General features: G+C 49.2%; 1 protein-coding gene and 1 long non-coding RNA gene across 3 annotated transcripts in view; one reads left to right on the top strand and one right to left on the bottom strand.

Annotated features, from left to right (window-relative positions):
- Positions 1 to 17,468, bottom strand: part of LOC135811198 (mitogen-activated protein kinase kinase kinase 7-like) — a 139,468-nt gene extending 122,000 nt beyond the window's left edge. The window contains exons 1-2 of one of the 2 annotated variants that reach the window (XM_065324391.1): positions 16,339 to 17,374; positions 1,062 to 1,317 (exon numbers count right to left, since the gene is read on the bottom strand). In XM_065324391.1, the coding sequence (XP_065180463.1) occupies positions 1,062 to 1,317; positions 16,339 to 17,283 (1,201 nt within the window). In that variant the 5' untranslated portion in view covers positions 17,284 to 17,374. Of the gene's footprint in view, positions 1 to 1,061; positions 1,318 to 16,338 lie in introns of both variants that reach the window. The other variant, XM_065324392.1, reaches the window with a different exon arrangement.
- The window catches only part of LOC135811202 (uncharacterized), a 191,971-nt gene that overhangs the window by 127,166 nt on the left and 43,217 nt on the right, over positions 1 to 21,588 (top strand). The window lies entirely within an intron of this gene.

Genomic DNA, 21,588 nt, shown 5'->3' on the forward strand with positions numbered 1-21,588 from the left:
TGCAGTTGGAAAGTAATGTATGCCACTTTGAATTTTGCAAGTATGGGGGAGGGCGTGCATTGCAGGAGCAGACGGAGTTAATCAGCAGTGAGCAGGTTTCTTGTTTGAAAGCAGGGATGGAGGGAACATCACGAATGCTAGCAGGGAGGGCATCGTACCGTTGTGACGCGCATAAAAGCGCATGTGCCTATATGTGCCGGGCATAAGCGCGCCCTCACAAATAAGCGCATGGGCTTCTAAGTGAACCTAGATGCAGTCCACCCGGTGACATACACACACCACAAAAACACCATGTTCACATGGTTAAATGTGCATATGTGCATAATTGTGCATGGTACCGGTACACTTGCAACTCAAGCGCATGCGCCTATGTGTGAGACAAAACGACCCGCAAAAAAAGCAAATAACGCAAAACACTCACTGATAAGCTCATGTGACTTTACAATAGTATTATAGGGACTTGTACAGTGGGGAGTCTGTCACTACAATAGTATTATAGGGACTTGTACAGTGGGGAGTCTGTCCCTACAATAGTATTATAGGGATTTGTACAGTGGGGAGTCTGTCACTACAATAGTATTATAGGGACTTGTACAGTGGGGAGTCTGTCACTACAATAGTATTATAGGGACTTGTACAGTGTGGAGTCTGTCACTACAATAGTATTATAGGGACTTGTACAGTGGGGAGTCTGCACAACAGTTGGTTCTGGTGGGTGGAAGGCGCCAAGTGCTGGTGAATGGAAGGCTATACTGGAGGGTAACTTGAGCGGGGACCTGTTTGTGATGTTGCTGTAGGTCTTTGCTCTGTCGACGATAGATCACCCAACGGGCAATTTTTGACTTCTTTCATGCGATGTGACAAACCTAAAGCAGATCATTGTAGAGAGAGAAGAAACCCTGGTGCCAGAATTTCCCATTTTTAGATAGGGTTGTGTGGGCAGGCATGTATTTACGGCCATTTCCCCACTTGTGTTTCAACCACCATGCCCTGCTTTATGATGACACTACATCGGAGCGTTTACATCATTTCAGCAGAAATGTTGACAGCAAATGATTTACCTCTCGCCATTGTGTCGCTCAGCTGTGCGACTTGTTCATAGGCAGTCCGGGCTTCCAGTTGTATTTCATCCATCTTGTCGTTGGTTGTGCGAGCTTCAGCCGAGACCTCCTGCTGGAGATTATCCAACCTGGTGCCTAGTTGCTGCTGAGATGTGGAGAGATCCCGTACGGCAGTTGACACACTTCTCACAGTGTCGAGTATAGTGGTAACGATGCCTGCAGAAGCACCCAGAGATTCTTCCAGTGGAGATGCAGTCTGCATAAATCGGGTAAAAGACAAACATGAAACCACACAACAGAGCAAGCAATGAAGATTGTCTGCAGGGAATAATGTATAAAAAAGCGGCGTGGAGAAGATAGCTTAACCCTCTGATACAAGACCATACAAAATCATCTGTTTTTGGTTGATGTAGTTGCTTGCACTGAAATGCTCACAACTTCTACCGTTCTTGACGAAAGTTCACAATCAAAATACCAGGAAAGAAGAAGAGCAGCGCAGCTCTCCAATGCAACAATGGCCAATAGGCTACAATGGAGCGTTGCACAATTGGAGCATTCTGCGATGAATGAGTGTGAAATGGCTGGCATCGAGGGAATTTGCTGGTATATTCAGCTCGGTGGCCTATTCCAAGTGATGCGGTATTTGATATGTGACAAGTATGGTGTTGAGATTGGGCTCATTGTTATCTGTGCAGAGTGAGGGGTCCTTCTATACAGGCCAAGGTTATGGAAATCTGAGAACCAGAATCAAAAATATGGCCAGTGTGTAAAGGTTAACATATAGCCATTCATAATATTGCAAGTCCAGTTCAGGAAATCATCGTGAAAGCCGATAAAACCCAAACCCTGTAGTAAGTAGCAAAGGAGCAATACAGCAAGCTGATGAAAGACAATAGCAACAAAACTCTAAGATCACGCCTGAGCAAGCATACGATGAAGTCAGCAGCGAGGCAAAGAAGATCACAGAGGGTCTAAATCCTGCCATGTACGTACTGGCTAAGTCAGAAGCATTAAGTAATAGTGCTCAAAGACGATAAGGACAACTTCGCTAGAGCGCTGCCCTACAGACTCATTAAGCCGGCCAAGTCCGAAGTGGGTGTGTCCGTTCCTAATGGTTAAGGTAGAATCACCCATTCTGGACTTGCTGTCCACACACCCATCAGATATGCTGAACCCTGTTATTACTTCAGATTGTTTGCCAGGATACTTGCATAATGTCTCTCAGACTCTTTTTTTCTCTTCACATGGCACAGTCTTGACAGATTCTATTAGCCATTTCGCGCCACTCTTTTGTCTTTAGCTTTTTTCCTGCTTTGCTATCTCTCTCTCTCTCTCTCTCTCTCTCTCTCTCTCTCTCTCTCTCTCTCTCTCTCTCCTTTTTGCTGCGCACCTTAAAAGGGGAGATGTAGTAATATTCTGACTGTTATGCGTAAACCACTGTACACTTGTGACCGTATGCACTGCATGCCGTATGTACGTCATGCAGGCTATCACCCGTAGGCCAGAACGTTTGGTGGGCTTCTCTCAAGGGCTCGGGAATTCTTTGTGTTTCACTGACCTGCTGGTTGTGCATGTTCTTACTCCTCATCAGTTTACTCTTCTATTATCTCATCGTCCAAACTATATAGAGAATAGTACTACATGGTACCGGAGAGAATTATGGCTGCTATGCGTCGCCAAACAGAAATAAACCTATGGAGACACACCATGTCCTGTATGTCCTGTATGTCCTGTGTCGTGTGATTGAGTGGTCTAATAGCAGACAAGCAGCACAGCACATGTTCCTATGCTTTGATGTGGTAGAATTTTACCCCTTGATTGGTGAGCGAATCCTTTTTTCCCTGCTCCATCGTTTGCACAGCAGTTCCCTGCAATCAAGCAGCATGATATGGACATCATTCACGGCCGAAAATTGCTCCTTTTAATGATAGCGGCCATCCCTGGATATAAGACAAGGACAATATATGAGCCCGAGCGCGCTAAAACATGACCACAGCTTTTTTTGAAAAAGTCGAGATAATCGCGATTTGAATTCCGCGGCAAAAAAATACGAAGTGCAGTGCAACGCGAGTCGCTGTTGTTGTTCTTCTCGGTCGACTGGACTGTTCCGGATGCAATTCTTTGTTGCAAGTAAGTTTATTTGTTAGAGTTTCTATTCCATGTTGCGCTGAGTCGCCTAAAACTGATCGTCATCGATGTATCGACAGAAGAGCCTAGTAGTAGTAATGTACTGCGGAGCGGAAGAAGACGACATCATCGCACTCCATGCGCAGGATAAAATATTTTGAGGATTCGAGTCGGAAACAGAAGGAAGACGATGATGGCTACAGCGACGAGTCATTTGAGGGCGACACTTTCATCGAGCGTAAAAAGAATTGATGCTGGTAGTCCCACGATCTGCAGTGACGAGGAATTCTACTCTGATGACAACTTGGCAAGCGATTGGCATCGACACTGACTTGGGAGGTGAGTCGGCCGATGATTTGGCCAGAATGGACATCGCTGCACATATCCGGGACAATGCCAGTATTGGTTGCAAGTGTAAAAACAATCACTGGACTCTGCTGCTCCCTGAACTTGCTCAAGTCGATAATTTGAGGACCCTTATGCGGAACATCGCTAGCATGAGCAGTATGCAGCGAAAGCAGTACTCTCTGGTGAGCGGAGAAAGCCGTGTGCAGATGGGCTTTGGTGTGGGGAATATGAGTGCGACGTCGAGTATGTTGAGAAACACTGTGTGCAGCAGTGTATACTGTATATCTGAAAGTACAGGTGGAGTGTGATGGAGAGGACATCGAGTGTCAACTTCTTCGGCCATCTACAGATGTTGACCGTGTTTTCGCTGGCGGTTCTCCAGTGGTGCTTCAAACAGGGGGTATTTCGGACACCTAGCTCAGCTGCCTATAGACAATTTGGATGTGGCTGAGTACCTGTCAGCTCATGCTATAAGACCCTGGACAGAGGAACTGACCCGGAAAGGATGAACCAAGGGGCATATCGATTGTGTGCAAACTGACAATCCCATTGCTGTACATAGAATTTCACCATTTCAACAGTGCTGCATATAATACCATTGTAGCAACACTAAGACATGTCGGATCAATCCAAAACTTTCAGACAGTGAACATTAGGTGTGTTAGATCATTTTTGAACAAAAAACTGAAAATCGAATTTTTGGTCTGTGGTCACATTTTGGCGTGCTCTGGCTCATATAGTCAACTAACGACACTCGGCGGGGCATCAGAAAAGTGTCCTTATTCGCGAAGTGTCCTTTTATCCGAGTCTCGTTATATGTATTACAGTTGGATGGGACTTTGCTCTGGGCATGGAAATTCTGTCGTTATTCGCGAATTGTCGTTATATCCGCAGTCATCATTAGCAAAGTTGACTGTATGTTGGATGTAACGATATGCGGCTATGATGGTGCCAAGACTGGTAAGGTTGTGGGCACTTTTCAGCTCAACTAGCTCTCAAACAACGTGGATATAGATCTTCAAGCACTTTGACCTGGGAATGACTATCGAACCAAACTTTAAAATACAGTAGTGGATTTCTTGCATATCACCATGAACCTGGGTATGGGGACATTTCAACCTCTCCGAAAGCCAAATGACAACCCCTCTACGTTAGCAAACAGATCAACCATCCGCCCGGGATCACCAAAAAAATACCTGCTGCTGTCAACAAGCATATTTCCCCAATATGGACGAGTGAGTCATTGAGGCATTCCACCCCGCAGCACCATGTACCTATAGCTCACTGTAGTCTAGTGGATATACAGATATCTTGGCCTATCAGTCCGACGCACAAGAGCAGCGGAGCAGGAAGAGCCATTGCCAGAGGGTTATATGGTTCAACCGAGGCTCTGCACTCCTTATTAGGCATTGAAAAAGACATATAATTATATATACGTCTTTAGCGTTGAATGGGTTAAAGCTTGGTCCGTCGAATCAGGCAGAATACGAGCAGAATGGGGCCCAATACCGGCAGAATACGAGCAGAATGTCGAGCAGAACACGCTACTTTTCCGAGCATTATCCGCCAGGCCCTAAGCATCATCCCCCCCCCCCCTCCCCCCGGAAATACCCCTACAAGCACCAACACAAGCACCCTACTCCCCCCCCCCCCCCCAAGAAATACCTTTGCAAGCACCAACACAAGCACCCCCCCCCCCCGGAAATACCCCTACAAGCACCAACACAAGCACCCCCCCCCCTGGAAATACCCCTACAAGCACCAACACAAGCACCCCCTCCCCCGGAAATACCCTTACAAGCACCACCACAAGCACCCGCCCCCCCCCGCCCGGAAATACCCTTACAAGCACCAACACAAGCACCCCCCCCCCCGGAAATACCCTTACAAGCACCAACATAAGCACTACCCCCCCCCCGGAAATACCCCAACAAGCACCAACACAAGCACCCCCCCCCCCCCCGGAAATACCCTTAGAAGCACCAACACAAGCACCCCCCCCCCCGGAAATACCCCTACAAGCACCAACACAAGCATCCCCCCCCCCCCCCCGGCAATACCCCTACAAGCACCAACACAAGCACCAACACAAGCAACAAGACAAGCAACAAGACAAGAACCTTCATGAGCACCTTCACATGTACATGCACATGTACATGTAAAAATAAAAGTAAAGTTCGCACATCCGCGTTACCACCGGCTTACGCTTGTGTTGAGAAACACGACCAGCTTAGAGAAGTTTCACTCGTGCCAGGCCATCACCATGATTGATTATACCAGGGTAGCAGATTCAGTGCCATAAACGGTGAGGGTGAGGTGGTGCAATGCCCAATAAGGGGGAGAACCTCGTTAGCTGCATCTATGCTACCCTCGCTCTGAGTAGTGAGTACTCAGTTGACCGCGGGTGTCGGCGCAGTTCATTGATTGTAAAGTGCTTCACGAATGCATCACAGTAATTATGCAGGGAGTGTTGTACTGTGCTAACATCACAGTATTTATGCAGGGAGTGTTGTACTGTGCTAACATCACAGTATTTATGCAGGGAGTGTTGTACTGTGCTAACATCACAGTATTTATGCAGGGAGTGTTGTACTGTGCTAACATCACAGTATATATGCAGGGAGTGTTGTACTGTGCTAACATCACAGTATTTATGCAGGGAGTGTTGTACTGTGCTAACATCACAGTATTTATGCAGGGAGTGTTGTACTGTGCTAACATCACAGTATTTATGCAGGGAGTGTTGTACTGTGCTAACATCACAGTATTTATACAGGGAGTGTTGTACTGTGCTAACATCACAGTATTTATACAGGGAGTGTTGTACTGTGCTAACATCACAGTATTTATGCAGGGAGCGTTGTACTGTGCTAACATGCACATGTAGGCCTACCATAAACCCAACAAGCACCCTAACACCCTAACACCCTAACACCCTAACACCCTAACACCCTAACATCCTCAAATACATGTACATGTACTCCCACAAGTGACCCAACAAGATTAGCTAAAAGGACTACCACAAACTTCCCACCACCCCCCCCCCCCCCCCCCCACAAGCACCCACGTACACAAGCACTTTAACACAAGTGCCCGCTTAAATACCCCCAAATTCTCTCCAACAAGGACTCCCACAAATACCCCAAAATATCCCCACAAATACCTCCACAAAAAACCCTGTAAGCACCCCAACAAAAATACACGACAGATACGCCACGAACACCCCCCAAAAGTACCCCTACAAAATACCCCCACAAGCACCAAACAAGCACCCAACAATCACGCAACAAGAATAACCACAAGCGCTCCCACAAGCATAACCACAAGCACCGACAGTGTCTGCTCCAGAGCAAGGTAAACCGGGTCAGCGCCCGGTCTGGTGGGTACTCGGACCCACATGGAAAAAGAACACTGCGTTACTTCTGACCCGGTTGGAACTCAATCAAGGAGTCCTGAGATTCCCTGATGTACAATAGCCGCACTTGGATGTACCCGTAACTGACAAGATGCAAGAGTTGTGCCAGGTACAGGTCCACCGGTTGGTTTGCACCCGCTCAAGCAAAACAACAATCATTATTTATTTATTTATTTATTTATTTATTCAACATCTTATGGCTTCCGATGGCAGCCAAAACGGGAAGATGTGGGTGATAGCCAACCATGGTAAAAGAAGGAGAAGATTATATCCATGAAAAGGAAACAGCCGAAAAGCTATATTGATTAGCTATATTGATTATCACAGTTGGCCCGATACAAGCATCTCTAGAACCACCCCTATACAACCACCCCTATACAACCACCCCTATACAACCACCCCTATACAACCACCCCTATACAACCACCCCTATACAACCACCCCTATACAACCACCCCTATACAACCACCCCTATACAACCACCCCTATACAACCACCCCTATACAACCACCCCTATACAACCACCCCTATACAACCACCCCTATACAACCACCCCTATACAAGCATCCCTAGAACCACCCCTGTACAAGCCATCCTAGAACCACCCCTATACAAGCATCCCTAGAACCATCACCCCTATACAAGCATTCCTAGAACCACCCCTATACATATATGTACAAGCATTCCTAGAACCACCCCTATACAAGCATTCCTAGGACCACCCCTATACAAGCATTCCTAGGACCACCCCTATACAAGCATTCCTATAGACAAGCATCCCTATACAAGCACCATGTACCTGCACACACAAAATCTTCCCCTCCACTACCCCAGAGACGCTCTCACAAACACCCCCACAGGTATCCACACAAACACCGCACAAGCACTCCCACAAGCACTCCCACAAGCACCCCCACATGCACACTCCAGAAGCACACCCACGAACACCCCCGCAAGCATCCCCGCGCCATCTGTGTGCGACTACACTGGCAACTGGTATCAGTGTGTAGATCTACAGTGGAAACACAGTCGCTCCGACTTGGATGTAGTGTAGCGTAAACTGTACTGGTGTGTACCAGTAGATCTACGTGATGCGGCGATGTTGCGAGTTTTCGCACCTTCACTGTAGACTATTATCCGCCATCGTATCCTGGCCTGTGTTCCGTACAGGTGAGTACCGTAGCATGCTAGCTAGCCAGCACAGACTGTCAGTGTGACCTAGTGACTGAGCTGTGTGATTGCACTTCGACAGAGAGCCGCTCAGTTCTAGTTTCTCCTTCGAGTAGTAACATCGATCAAAGAGCGCTTTGGATGCGCTCTCCAAGACGTTTCCTATCATGTTTGTTCTTGACAGCACTTGAAATTATGACAGGTGTAGTGCAATCCACACTGATTCCACAGTAAGAATGAGACTGCGCTCATTTGTCCAGCTGTAGTATCGAAACGACCATGGAAAATCTTCAAAATTTCGAGAAGGAGCTTCAAGCAATGTTTGATTTGCTACATCGCGGTCGCTAGTTACGGGTCAAAATTCGACATTGGGACAAGAAAAGGCGGTCGCTGGTCGCGTTCAGCAGGTAGTCGCTAGTCACAGTGCATTTTGAATGTGAGACCGTCCGTCCCTGACAAAGTGGTCGGTAGTACCAGGCCGGTCGCTAGTCACGGTGGTCGCTAGTTACAGGTTTTACTGTACAAGCATTCCTAGAACCACCCCTATACAAGCATTCCTAGGACCACCCCTATACAAGCATTCCTATAGACAAGCATCCCTATACAAGCACCATGTACCTGCACACACAAAATCTTCCCCTCCACTACCCCAGAGACGCTCTCACAAACACCCCCACAGGTATCCACACAAACACCGCACAAGCACTCCCACAAGCACTCCCACAAGCACCCCCACATGCACACTCCAGAAGCACACCCACGAACACCCCCGCAAGCATCCCCGCGCCAACACCCCCTCCCCCCCCCCCCCCCCCCCCCCCAGATACTCCCACAGTAACTTGCACAGTAACTCCCACAAACAGCACACGTACACACACGTACACACGTACACACACCTACACATACACGTACACACATATACAGACCAAGGCATTTACTTCAGAGCATAAACAGTAAGCTACGTGATTGCACCCACCATGTATGCACTGCAAGCCATTCACACCATGTATGCACTGCAAGCCATTCACACCATGGACAGGCAAGCCTAACCTCAGCTGCAAAGGAACCTAAAAAACCCTACACACACACCATTGTCTAAGCAAGTGGTTTCTTCTCTACTATTCCTATAATTATAACCACATGCTCGGCATGGCTCCTGGACCAACATTTGGTTAAGGTTACATGTATAGAGTTTGCAGTGAGGAAACTAATTGCTTGGACGATGGTGTGTGTAGGGTTTTCTGTGTTTGCTTGTTTTTATTACTATTAACATCCCACTGCACGCACAGACATTGAAGACAAGGTTTGGGCTAGACTGGAACTCATGCGGGGGAAATGGGGTTAGGCTTACACCCAGGCCACCACATAGTAGGACGAATGTGGAGGGGGCCGCTAACAAGGTTAGGCTTACACCGCACTTCCACATGGTAGGACAGATGTGGAAGCAGGCTGCTAAAGGGGTTACGCTTACACCCGGACATCTGCATGGTAGGACGAATGCAGAAGGGCTGGTAACCTGGAGTTGGGTGTCAGCTCAAAGGCTTACGGGGTGCTTTGCAGCCACCCACTCCATGTGAATGCCACCCAAAAATGAGATTGCTGGGGGGAGGCGTGAGCCCCAATCTAGCTGACCTTAACATGGGAACTATATGCAAGTGCACAGCGACGTTCAAGGACATAAATGCATTTGAGTCTACAGCAGATAGTGTCAAGAAGACAGGTGCCATCACCTATCCAGGGAGCAGCACGGGAGAGCAAAAGCATTCATACAGATAGGATTGCTAGGAGGTCAGTGCGGACGCTCCTGCCACCAGCAGTGCTAGGGGGGGGGGGGGCAGTGTGGTCATCACGACCTATAGCGAGTAGTGTTAGAGGGGCAGTGCTGTCACTCATACAGCAGATAGTGTCAAGGGGGCAGTGCCGTCACTCAGGCAGCTGATAGTGCTAGGAGGGCGGTGTATGTACTCACGCTGTCGCCAGTGCCTTTGGCTCCATGTCCGATTCTGACAGACGGACATACCGGAGGTAAGCGTTGCTCCGCCATCGGATGGCCCTTTGGATGACGTAAGGTGGCAGGCCATTCCTTCCGGCGGCAGTGGCTGCACCGATACGCAGGCTATGGCTGGTGATCTTCTGGCCAGGGAGAGCTCGGCGGAGTAAGTCGTTCATGTCTGAGGGGCCAAGCGGCTGGCCAGACTGGCAGCGGAAATACGCTCCCGCCACTCGGGGGCGTAGCTGTGCGTACTCCGAGAATGCGGCTACAAGGCAGGTGCCATCGTTGGTGGCGCCGACCGTCACATCGCTGCCCTCTCCCAGTTGCGTTGTTTTGGAGAACGGGATAGCCAGCGTCACTGTGCTCTTCCGGATGCAGACACGTTCCTGCGTCAGCATCGTCCGCGGGTCGGTGTAGGCATACTCGCTGACTCGCAGGAACCCGTAGTAGGCGAGTGTGATAGCGCTCCAGAGCATGGCTTGGTCCGCTGGTGATAGACCGGAGTGCGGCAGAAAGCCCTGGATTGCACGGAGGTGTTGCTGCGTGACAGCACGGCGTTCCTGCACCTGGCTGCTTGTGCACTGGTTGCGGGCGATAACCTGGAGCAGCAGGTCCAGTCGTCCGTCCTGGAACGGGGACAACGTCAGGTGGTTGACCACGCAGGAATGCCGGAGGCCATGGAGGTAGACCTTGATAGTTGCCAGCCTGCACTTGGATGACATGTATGCTAGGAAATCCAGTAGGCGGGTGGCCTTAATTGGGTATGGAGCGACACGGTGCAGGCTGGCGTACCTCTCGGATGCCGTCACACCCGCAGCGTACAACCGGGCGGTACTTGTTGCCACTCCCGCAAGGATGAGGCCCATGGTGTGGTCAGTAGGCGTGTCAGCTGCCAGACTTCTAGCGACATGGGGACAGGAGACGCCTGGGGATGTAGCTTCCGGAAGCTCTCAACCTGCAGCCGGGACAAATGGTCAGCAAGAACGTTGTGAACACCACGTATGTGTGCTAAAAACACAACCATGGTATGCTTGGCAGCCGCTAGCAATGCAATCCTAACAAGTGTCATGATCTCTGGGCACCTAGAAGTTTCTGTGCGCCAGATTGTGCAGACCGCTTCGTTGTCACAGTGAACTAATAGTCGACGATTGCAAAGTCGTTTGCCTAGCGTCACGCAGATAAGGGCGATGGGAAACAATTCGCGCCATTCTATGGACAGATCCTTGTGGAGTGCCTCCCATTGGCCGTACACCCATTCTTTGCCACAGAACAAGCCATAGCCACAGTCAGAGGCATCCGTGAACAGCTGCATCTCGGTGGGTTTGCACCAGAATGGGTCTAGCAGTAGTGATCGGCCGTTCCATGACTCAATGCGAGCGTGCCACCAGGATATATCGTTTAGAGCCTCTTGGTTCCGGCGCTGGGTACTGTCAAGGGACGTGAACTGGCTGGCCTCGTCGAAGAGCCGGCGGCAGTAAGTGCGCATGGGCGGTACTACTTTGGCGTCAAATGACAAAGAGCTTGCCAGCGAGAACAATTCCCGTTTGGTGCACTGTACTCGGTGTACCCAGGAGTCAAGGGTGCTCTTTAGTTCCAACAGCTTTGGGGCTGGCAGCCGCATCTCCCATGCTTGGGAATCTAACTCTATGCCCAAAAAATGTGACAATTGTAGACGGTGGGCACACCGTGTCAGGGCCCTTGGCTAACGGAACTTGCACGTGCTCCATGACTGCGAGTAACGTGAGAAAGTGCCGACGAGCATAGTTTGGCGGCTGTGGGGGTTGAACTGTGAGGAAATCATCGAGGTAGTGGAGCAGGTCATGCACATTGAATCTATTCGTGGCTACCCAGCAAAGGGCGTCGGCGAAGCTGTTGAACAGAAATGTTGAGGACCGAAGGCCAAAGGGTAGGAATTTGTCAACGTAGAATGCGTTGTCCCAGTGAATGCCCAGCAAGGGCCAGTCGGACGGGGCCAAGGGGCATAGTCGGAATAGTCATATAGTGCAGAGAAAATTCGTCTTGGCTTATACCGTCATTAATGCTAGTGCCCTGAGGCGCAGATAAATGCAAAATTAAGCGGAGTTTACCCGACTTCTTGGGGACCACGCCTACACCAGAGCAGCGCAGATCTGCGTGAGGTAAGTGGGTGTACGGGCCGGCCATATGACCCTCGATGCATTCATTAGACAGGTAAGTAGAGACAGCTTGGGGGTTCTTAAATGCAGAGACTAAATTGGGAGCATCAAAATGAGAGCGATCACCGGAGTAACCGATTACAGCACCGTCACGCATGTCATGCACAAGAGAGTTAACGAATGCGCGTTCAGGGTGCTTGGCCAGGGCCGACTCAAGCCGATCCAAGTGAACGGGCGTCCAGGGCGATTGTTGGTGCAACGGAACGCGTGCTGGCCGGTTGCCCTGTGCGACAATCTCGTGCGCTGTGTCCAGAGACATTGCAGGTGCTGCATTGATGAACGTACGGACAGGGGTTTCGGCGACACACGCCCCGGTTGTAGAGGCGACACTGGTCGGTGGACGAGCGGGCTGCCGCGGAGCTGGACCGAAAGGGCCCGGCACGGGCATAGAACACGGTAGTGGACAGTGTTTGTGGTGTTGTGTCCCAACGGCGTGACGGCTAGGACGTGATGGCGGAAGGCGCGTTCATACTCCGCAACTGCGGAAAACGTGAATTTCTTGCTGGAGTTCAGAATATGGTGCTGATACGCCAACAGTTCTACTGCTCTGCCCGGATGCGCATCCAGATAGACGGCTGCGAATATCGTACATGCTTCTAGCCAATGTTCGATGTCCGAAATGCGTCGGGACATGCGTGGCTGGGAGGACAGCATGAATTTTCCGGGTGCCTCCTCGCCCAACACTAGAGCGTGGGGGCTTGGCACGTCCGTGGCGGTCGGGGGCAACAGTTGTTGTAAATCAACAAATTGGTGTGTGATGATTTTGTCGATCACGGTCTGGGGTGCGCTTGCCCAAATATTTACAGGCCCGTCGTCACGCAGCATGGTGAAGGAAACACTAGACGAATGCACAGTGGACGTACCTGGGGCTGAGGTTGCTGTTTGTGTTGCATCTTCCAAATGGTCCAGTCGGTCCATAAACGGTGTCAGGGCAGTCGCGATTGCCACGGACACGGAGGTGACAGGCATAGTAGGTTCGGACACGGAGGCGACAGGCATAGTAGGTTCGCGGGTCTCCCTGTCCTCGACAGTTTGTCGGGCAGCCTCGGCGGGGGTCACAGAGGACGCGTGGGGTCCGACTTCGGATTGTATCAACCGGGCAAGCAGCTCCGCTTTCTTGCCGGCGGGACTAAGTCCCCGTTCCACGAGGTTGAGGCGTAGGTTCCCGCACAGTGAGTTTACTGAACGCAGGGGAGGCCATAGTCTCGAATGGATAACGCTGGAGGTACAGGAAAACGACACTTTTGAAAATTTGGCAAAGAGCTAGTGTTGGAGCAAACAGCAAGTGAGAGTGGTAAGCAACAACAGGAACAAAGAACACGAGTGCATGCACATATGGGGTCAGATGCGCTGGTAGGTTTAGCTGCCGACAGAGCTAGAGGGGAACACGCTCCCTCGTGGCGCGAACCGTGCCCGTGTCACGTGCACAGCGGTGTGCGTGGGCAACGACAGCGCTAAGGGTAGATGTGGAATGCAGTGTGAAGTAGCGGCATCGCTACGGGTAAATATGGAGTACTATGTGCAGTAAATGCAGGCGGGCACGCGCTGAGAGAACGTTACATGCGTGTTAACTACAGTTAATACTACATATAAACTGATATTTTAATATACACAAACCCAACTCGTAAAAATAAATAATTATGTGGACAAAAACAAACAGCTACTGAGCAGGGGCTGCACTGGGCAGCAGTGATGGTGAGGTACCAGGGGCTCCACCGACCAAAGGTCTCGGCTTTAATGTCACACTGTACTGTGGTATGTAATGGCTGCTGTGGATCTGGCACACCTTGAGAAAATGCTGTCACAATGAATGTAACAAAAGGGCTATTGTGTGCCGTAAAGGACTGTCCACGCTGTTTAAGGTATCTCTATTATTGGGGACACTCTAGATTTCCTGTTGACTGATCCGACTGAGCCAGTCTTACTCTACATAAGAAAAGACGGTGGTTCAGTTCAGTACACGACACTGAGCATTAACACCTGCTCCCTGAACACCCCCCCCCCCCCCTCATTAATTTAATCCACTCGTCGTATGCTTGTAATTGAATGGTGGTAATAGAAGGAGTGATAGAAGAGGTGGTTTGTCAACTGACAACTGCACTATCCAGTTGCTATTCATGATTCTCTTTGCTGCATTGGATATTCATTAACTGTAGATGTACTCAATCTGCGGACAGAACTGTTTCGACCTTTGCGGGCTCATCAGCTCAGCACAGAGGTAATGAGGCCGAACCTTATAGCAATGGAAATAAAATTTCCAAAGCCAGATGTAATTGTAGATGTGAAAAATATGATGTTCGGGCCAGTCACCCATCAACAGAATAATTTACAAGGGGGTGGGTGACTGTCTCGAAACGTCATAACCTTTACATCAACCATAAAAGAATTTTCATTTGCAGCGCATGCGTAGATCGTGAATAGCAACTGAATAGAGGGATTATCAGTTGAAAAAACTCTTTTTTCTATGATGCTGTTGCTTGATAACCATAAAATTCTTTTTAGACTTCATCGAAATGAAGTCTAGAGTCAAAGGGACCAGTAACGTACGAGTCATGATTAACAGTCCACCAAGGTGACGAGACATTACACAGTCTGATAGTGCGACAACAGGCAGGCGCAGTGGTTTGGTCAAAGACCAACGTTGAGATACAAGAGGTACCTTGTTGTGCCTGGGAGCGGTTTTCCAGCCGTGCTGCTACCCACTGTGGACCACAGTTAACTGGGAACTTGTGACCAGCCGCTAGTGTTTAACAGTTTGTTAGCGACTGTCGTGAGTTCTCTTTGAGAACGGACACGATAATTTACTCATTTTAGTGCGACAACAAGGGACAACACTGACAAGGACATTGAAACATTCAACCACCTAACACTTAGCTTTTACACATCTACCAAGCGCAAACCAACAACCTTCTAACTTGGAAGGCTCAGATGCGGAGAGTTCCAAGAAGGGAAATTCTGCCTCCCATTTCTCTTTGCTTAAATACGACTGTATTGGCTGAACATCCGAGTTTTAAGAAGTCTATTGTGAGAATGATTTTATACCCGCATGCATTCATCCACAATTTAATCAGTGTAGTGTGCAGCGCACGCATAGAGTGCAGCGCACTCATAGTGCGCAGTGCACGCGTAGAGTGCAGCGCACGCGTGGAGTGCAGCGCACACGTGGAGTGCAGAGTACTCGTAGTGTGCAGCGCACGCATGGAGTGCAGCGCACTCGTAGTGTGCAGCGCACGCGTAGTGTGCAGCTCATGTGTAGTGTGCAGCGCACGCTTAGAGTGCGGCGCTCTAGCAGTGTACAGCACACTCGTAGAGTGCGTAGAGTGCGCGTAGAGTGCAGCGCACGCGTAGAGTGCAGCGCACGCGTAGAGTGCAGCGCACTCATAGTGCGCAGCGCACGCGTAGAGTGCAGCGCACTCGTAGTGTGCAGCGCACGCGTGGAGTGCAGCGCACACGTGGAGTGCAGCGCACTCGTAGTGTGCAGCGCGCGCGCGCGCGTGGAGTGCAGCGCACTCGTAGTGTGCAGCTCCACGCAGAGTGCAGGGCATGTGTAGAGTGCAGCGCACTAGTAGTGTGCAGCGCACGCGTAGAGTGCAGCGCACGCGTAGAGTGCAGCGCACGCGTAGTAAGCAGCGCACACGTAGTGTGTTGCGCACGCGTAGTCTGCAGCGCACACGTAGTGTGTAGCGCACGCCTAGGGAATTTTACAGAAGACATGTGAGTACATGTACATGGCCGTCTCAACGTTCGTGGACTGCAGGCTTCAAGATAATGTTGGAACCAACGACCGGGGGAAACTCTAGATTTACTCACAACCCCATCCCCCCCCCCCTCCTCCCTCGGATATCGAGAAGTTCCAACACAGGAAAATGACGAGGTCCAGGTGGCAAGGCAAAGGAAGTTGAATGCTATGAAGCTCTAATAATTCTTGGGGACTCGTGCCACGACAATACAACAATTTACATTGACGTCATTTCGTATTTATCCTCTTTTAACCTACACTGTAGTTCTAACAATTCAACACACACGTACCTGCGGCAATGAGGACACGAACTGAACAACACCCTGGACGAATTCGTGAATCTCCTCTGCATCTGGTCGACGGGCCGGTGGGTCAGCAAGACAGCGTCTCAGCAGGTCCTTCAGCGGGTGGCCGTCAGGGATGCGAGCAAACTCCGCGCGTCGCCGCTCCAGCTCGGGTATAGCGACGTGGCTGCCGTCAGCTGCCTGGCGCGATCTTGGTGCGAACATGAGCTCAATGGAGGGCATCACACCGCTCAGCACGCTCATTGCCGTCACTCCGAACGAAAAGACGTCAAGCGAAAGATCGTACCTTGCTCGGCCAGATTCCGTCTCTTGCAACGCCTCTGGCGGCATGAATAACGGTGTACCAGGCTGTCGGGTCATGGACTGAGCGGCTTCACGGAACTGATCGGCAACGCTAGGCAGTAGCTTGGAGACGCCGAAATCCGTGATTTTGGCCACACTATTGGCAACGAGGACATTGCTTGGCTTCAAGTCGCGATGCACCATCGGGATGGAGTGCAAGTAGCGAAGACCTGCAGCAGTGTGTTCGATGTAGCGCATCAGCTGAAGCAAGTCCTGTCTGCGTGCACCAACGCTCATTGTTTCCAGTGTGTCGGACATCAATTCCACCACAATGGCTGGAGTTGTTCCGACCATGCCCACGCCGAAAATGGGACACAGATGTGGGTGGCGAAGACGTGCCATGCGTGCAATCTCTGCTCCAAAATCATGCAGTACGACGTCGCGTCCTTGGTTTCTTCGATCAATCAGGATAGAATGAAGTGCCTTTGCGGCCACCTTCAATCCACACCATTTGGACTTGTACACCACAGCAAATGAGCCTCGACCCAACTCATCCTCTGTTTCATTCACGTCCAATGTACCCAGATAGGGCACTTCAGCCTGGTTCAAGCCCAAAGCGGTGAACACCGCATTCTCCTCAGCGGCCATTCCAGCAACTCGCGTACCGCCGACCACTCACTATAGAATAATTGTAAGCGACCAGGGACAAAGACTTGAAAGAGACGAAAACAAAGTAATGGACGAAGGACGATCGTGAAGTGCGACACCTAGTAGTAGTACTAGTAGATCTAGGTCAACACCAGGGAATCGTAAAGGGATTTTACGACTCCCCGGCCTGGTCAACGCGGTTGCTGAAGTACTACCGGTATACCCGACGACAGACAGATAAATAATTATGACTCATTCATATTGACTTTGTTTTCCATGGACCATGGTTTAGTGATCCTGTTATTGCAGATCTCTACATGTAGTGACTGTGTAGATCACTCATGTCATGATCAGGGAGTCGTGTAGATCCCACTACTAATACTGTCTGTAGTCGTGTAGATCTACACATGAAATAATGGATCTACGGATCTCACGGCTTTACGTGAATTTGCCATCACTGAACTAAGTCAAAGTATACTATCACTGCCTTGCCGTCAGGCCGTCACCAACAGCGGTGGTTCGACTCCCCTTCGCCTTTGCCATGCAAGTCGCGTTGTAGACAGCGGAAATGAGACAGCTGAGCTCTAAGCTATAGCTTATAAGGCCGCGGTCACACCGAGCCCGATTCAGCCTTTCAGCCAAAAAAGCGCTTTTTTTGGCTGAGGTTTCCACGGAAACGGCTTAAGGCCGATTCCACACTACACCAAATCCTGCCTAAAAAGCCATTTTTCAGGCACTTTTCAGGCAAGTTGCCATGGCGATCACTTTGAGAAACGCGCGAAAGTGAAAAGTGCTTGTTGTCTACAAAGCAACACCAGCACCCTCTTTCAAGGCAACTTTTTACCTTTTCAGGACACTTTTCTGACTTTTCTTCAGCCTTTCGATTTTTTTCCGAATGTGTTCCCTGTCGTACATGTATGTGTTTCAGTTGTGGTGAGTTGTGAGCTGTCAACAATGCCTAGGGTCATGTTTAGCCAGGAGCTTGAGGGCAAGCTGATCGAGCTTTGGAGCGGATATTTGAGGCGACCTCCGGCCGGTACAGTTCGCAGGAGCTACGCCGGAGGAGATCGCCATCAAGCTGAATTTGTTTGCTGAACAGCTCCGGGAGGAGGCAATATACTGCGTCGATCGTCCATTCCAAAATCGACAACATGAAAACGAAGGCGAAAGGACTGTACGAGACATACACAACGAAAACTGCCACCGGAATGTCTGTTGGCGAGGTTGACAAATATTCGACCTATGATCTGGAATCCGCCTACACAGCGCGCGCTAGCGTGGTCAAATTTCAAGATTGGGCACGCGAAAATGGGTGATATTCGAGGATTTGGCCCAACAAAGAGCCTCTCCACTACCGCCGTTGCTAGATCAAGCACAGGAAAGCCTCACAGTCTAACCTTCAAAGCAAAGTCCCGTGATCGACACTTGTAGGTGTGAATGCAGCTTCACTTTATAAGCCACTTTATGCCTTCAAGGCAAAGCCACTTTCGGCGTAGTGTGGAATCGGCCTAAAATCGGGGCACCAGCCACTTTCAACTTTCAGCCCTTTTGCCAAGTTTTGGAAGCGCTGAAAAGCTGAAAGTGGCGGAATAATTTTGGCTGAAGTGCAAGAGTGCAAGAGGAGTTGAAGAACTTGAGTTGACGTTTGTTGTAGTCAGGTAGTTTCTTCTTCTCTTGTATTGTAGTTGTGTGAAGTGTTTTTTTAAAGGTTTTCGTTGTCAGCCATGGATAGTTGGAGCATGGTAATGGAGCGCCATTGCTCGAGCTGCGGTACGAAGCAAAAACGCGATATCAGACGACAATGAAAAAGGATACGAGCAAACGAGCCTGGATCTTCGCAAAAGTTTGCTGCGAATGAAGCCGGTGCCGGGGGCGATACTGCTCGTTCTCCCAGTCAGAGACATCCCACTCAATACATGTGCCCATGGTGGCCCAGTGCTGGATAACGTCATCGTTCCAGGCACCGGGACTGCGAAGGGCGCACCAAAAACGCCGTTTTCTCCTGCCAAACATTGTCAAGGGCAAGATTGCCAGCAGATCCTCCTCAGTATCGTCTTCATCAACAAAGTCGTAAACGTCTCGCTTCCTCCGGCGACAAAGCCTGGTATTTGTCACCATCGGCAAAGTGAGGTGATTCTCAGGGGAAATTATTCGGATCATCACCATTAAAAAATATAAATTGTGCACTCATAACAGCAAAAATGAAGAAAGTCAAGTTCCATAACGTTTTCTTGTGACTGTCATCAGTGGAACGCCGTCACATAAAAATGTAATAACTAAAACTTTATAATAGCTATAAAGAGAACAAATTCTGCTGTCATCGCCACACTACAACAAAGCCATGAAGGTTTACCAAAATCGAACGAACAGAGGTTCAGCAACGTGAAGCGAGCCTGGGACCGATCGGTGGTGATGAGGAGAATGACACGGAAGACGACACTGAGGACGAGTTGGAAGATGAGACGGGGGACGAGGTTGCGGTTGGTGGAGACGAGGAATCGGATGGTGATTGTGATCGTAAGAAGTCTGCCGTTTTTCTTTATCTGTTGTCTCACCCTAAGTGTCTGCAGGTGTATGATGATTTTAGTTTTTCTGTTCTTTGTCGTGCACGGTACGCTAGTCAGTTGAAAGTACTTGACGCTGTTTGTATTCGTTTGCATAAGCCTGATCTTTGTAAGCAGAAGAAACATGTAGTTGCGTTAAGATTGTTTTCGTAGGTGCACAGCATTATTGTTTGTCTCACTACACAGTTCTAGCGTTGCAATTAGTTCCTCACCCCTGTTGCACTTAGCTCTCACTTTACTTCTATTGTCTCACCTTCCCTCATTCTATTTTTAGCACTTTGTTTTGTTCTCGTAACACATTATTGAATGTATATAAATTATTGATTTGGCATGGTTATTCTTCAGTCACGGCTTTCCACTGATGATTGTGACAAGAAAATCGATTTTGGTAAACCTTCATGACTTTGTTGTAGTGTGGCGATGACAGCAGAATTTGTTCTCTTTATAGCTATTATAAAATTGTTGTCTCCGCGTCGATTATTTCAATAACTAAAACACACACTTATATAATTACATGTAGCTAATATGGTTTCAGGTAGAAATACAGCAGCCAGCAAGTACAAAAAGCGAAGTTTGCACCTTTGCAAATGTGTGAATATAGTGTATGTGAGAAAGGTAGTGGCAGATGAATGTGATACTGTGTGAATGAATGTAATGGTGCGTGTGTATTACTTGAAGAGTGTGAGTGATTAAACGTTTTCTTTGCAAAGTTGCAAACTTCGCTTTTTGTACTTGCTGGCTGCTGTATTTCTACCTGAAACCATATTAGCTACATGTATATAAGTGGGGATTGTGTATATAAGTGTGTGTTTTAGTTATTACATTGTTATGTGACGGCGTTCCACTGATGACAGTCACAAGAAAACGTTATGGAACTTGACTTTCTTCATTTTTTGCTGTTGTTATGAGTGCACAATTTATCTAATTTATTGCCATTTTATGACTATTGTCTCCTCGTCGATTGTTTAAGGTGGCAGATCCCCTTTTGGGTCCAAAAAAGGAGCAAAAAAAGAAAGTTGTCAGAATGAAGCCATATCCGGCTCATTTTCCTCCTGAAGTGATGAACTTTCCGCTAGTGTAATTTTTTATGCGGTGAACAACACGACGGTTGGGAAATTTTAAAAATTCAAACCAACTCCCACTGCGAATTTGTAAAAAAATCAGCTGATCTCCACTTTGAATGCAGTTCGCAAGCGCGATCAATCTTCGTTCCGGTTCACTGCGTGGATCGCGGAGGGTGCCAAGAGCGCCAGCTCTTTGTGTGTGTGTGCCGTGTTGGCTGTAGTTGTACCCCGTGGCCGTAGCTACCCCGTAGCTACCGACTCAGCTAGCTCTGCAGTCACAGTACAGGTCAGCACTGCACGGTGTCAGCACGAACAAAAAAATGCAAATCCGCGTCAAAGGAAGCACGTGTACAGAAAAAGTTGGAAATAATTGGCGTGTCCGCTGTTCTCTGTAGCTGTTGTCTTTTGGTCATTGGCAATAAGAGGAGATAGTCCGCTAACTTCAGAGCCAAGAAGCGTGTTTTCTACGGGAACCAGTTCCAGAGCTCCAAGCGCAGAGATCTGGAGAAAGAAAACGAGTCTGCATCTCGTGCTCAAACTGAAAGTGACTCTGAGCAATTGGGAGTACCTGACACGTCTCGTAGCTGCGAACCATTGGCTGGCGATCTGAACTTACTTGCAGATGAGGATACTGAGAGCGCTGGTGACTCCAATGAAGACTCGAGTGAGGAGAGTGA

The sequence above is a fragment of the Sycon ciliatum genome, chromosome 3, assembly GCF_964019385.1.
Source record: "Sycon ciliatum chromosome 3, ocSycCili1.1, whole genome shotgun sequence".
NCBI lineage: Eukaryota > Metazoa > Porifera > Calcarea > Leucosolenida > Sycettidae > Sycon > Sycon ciliatum.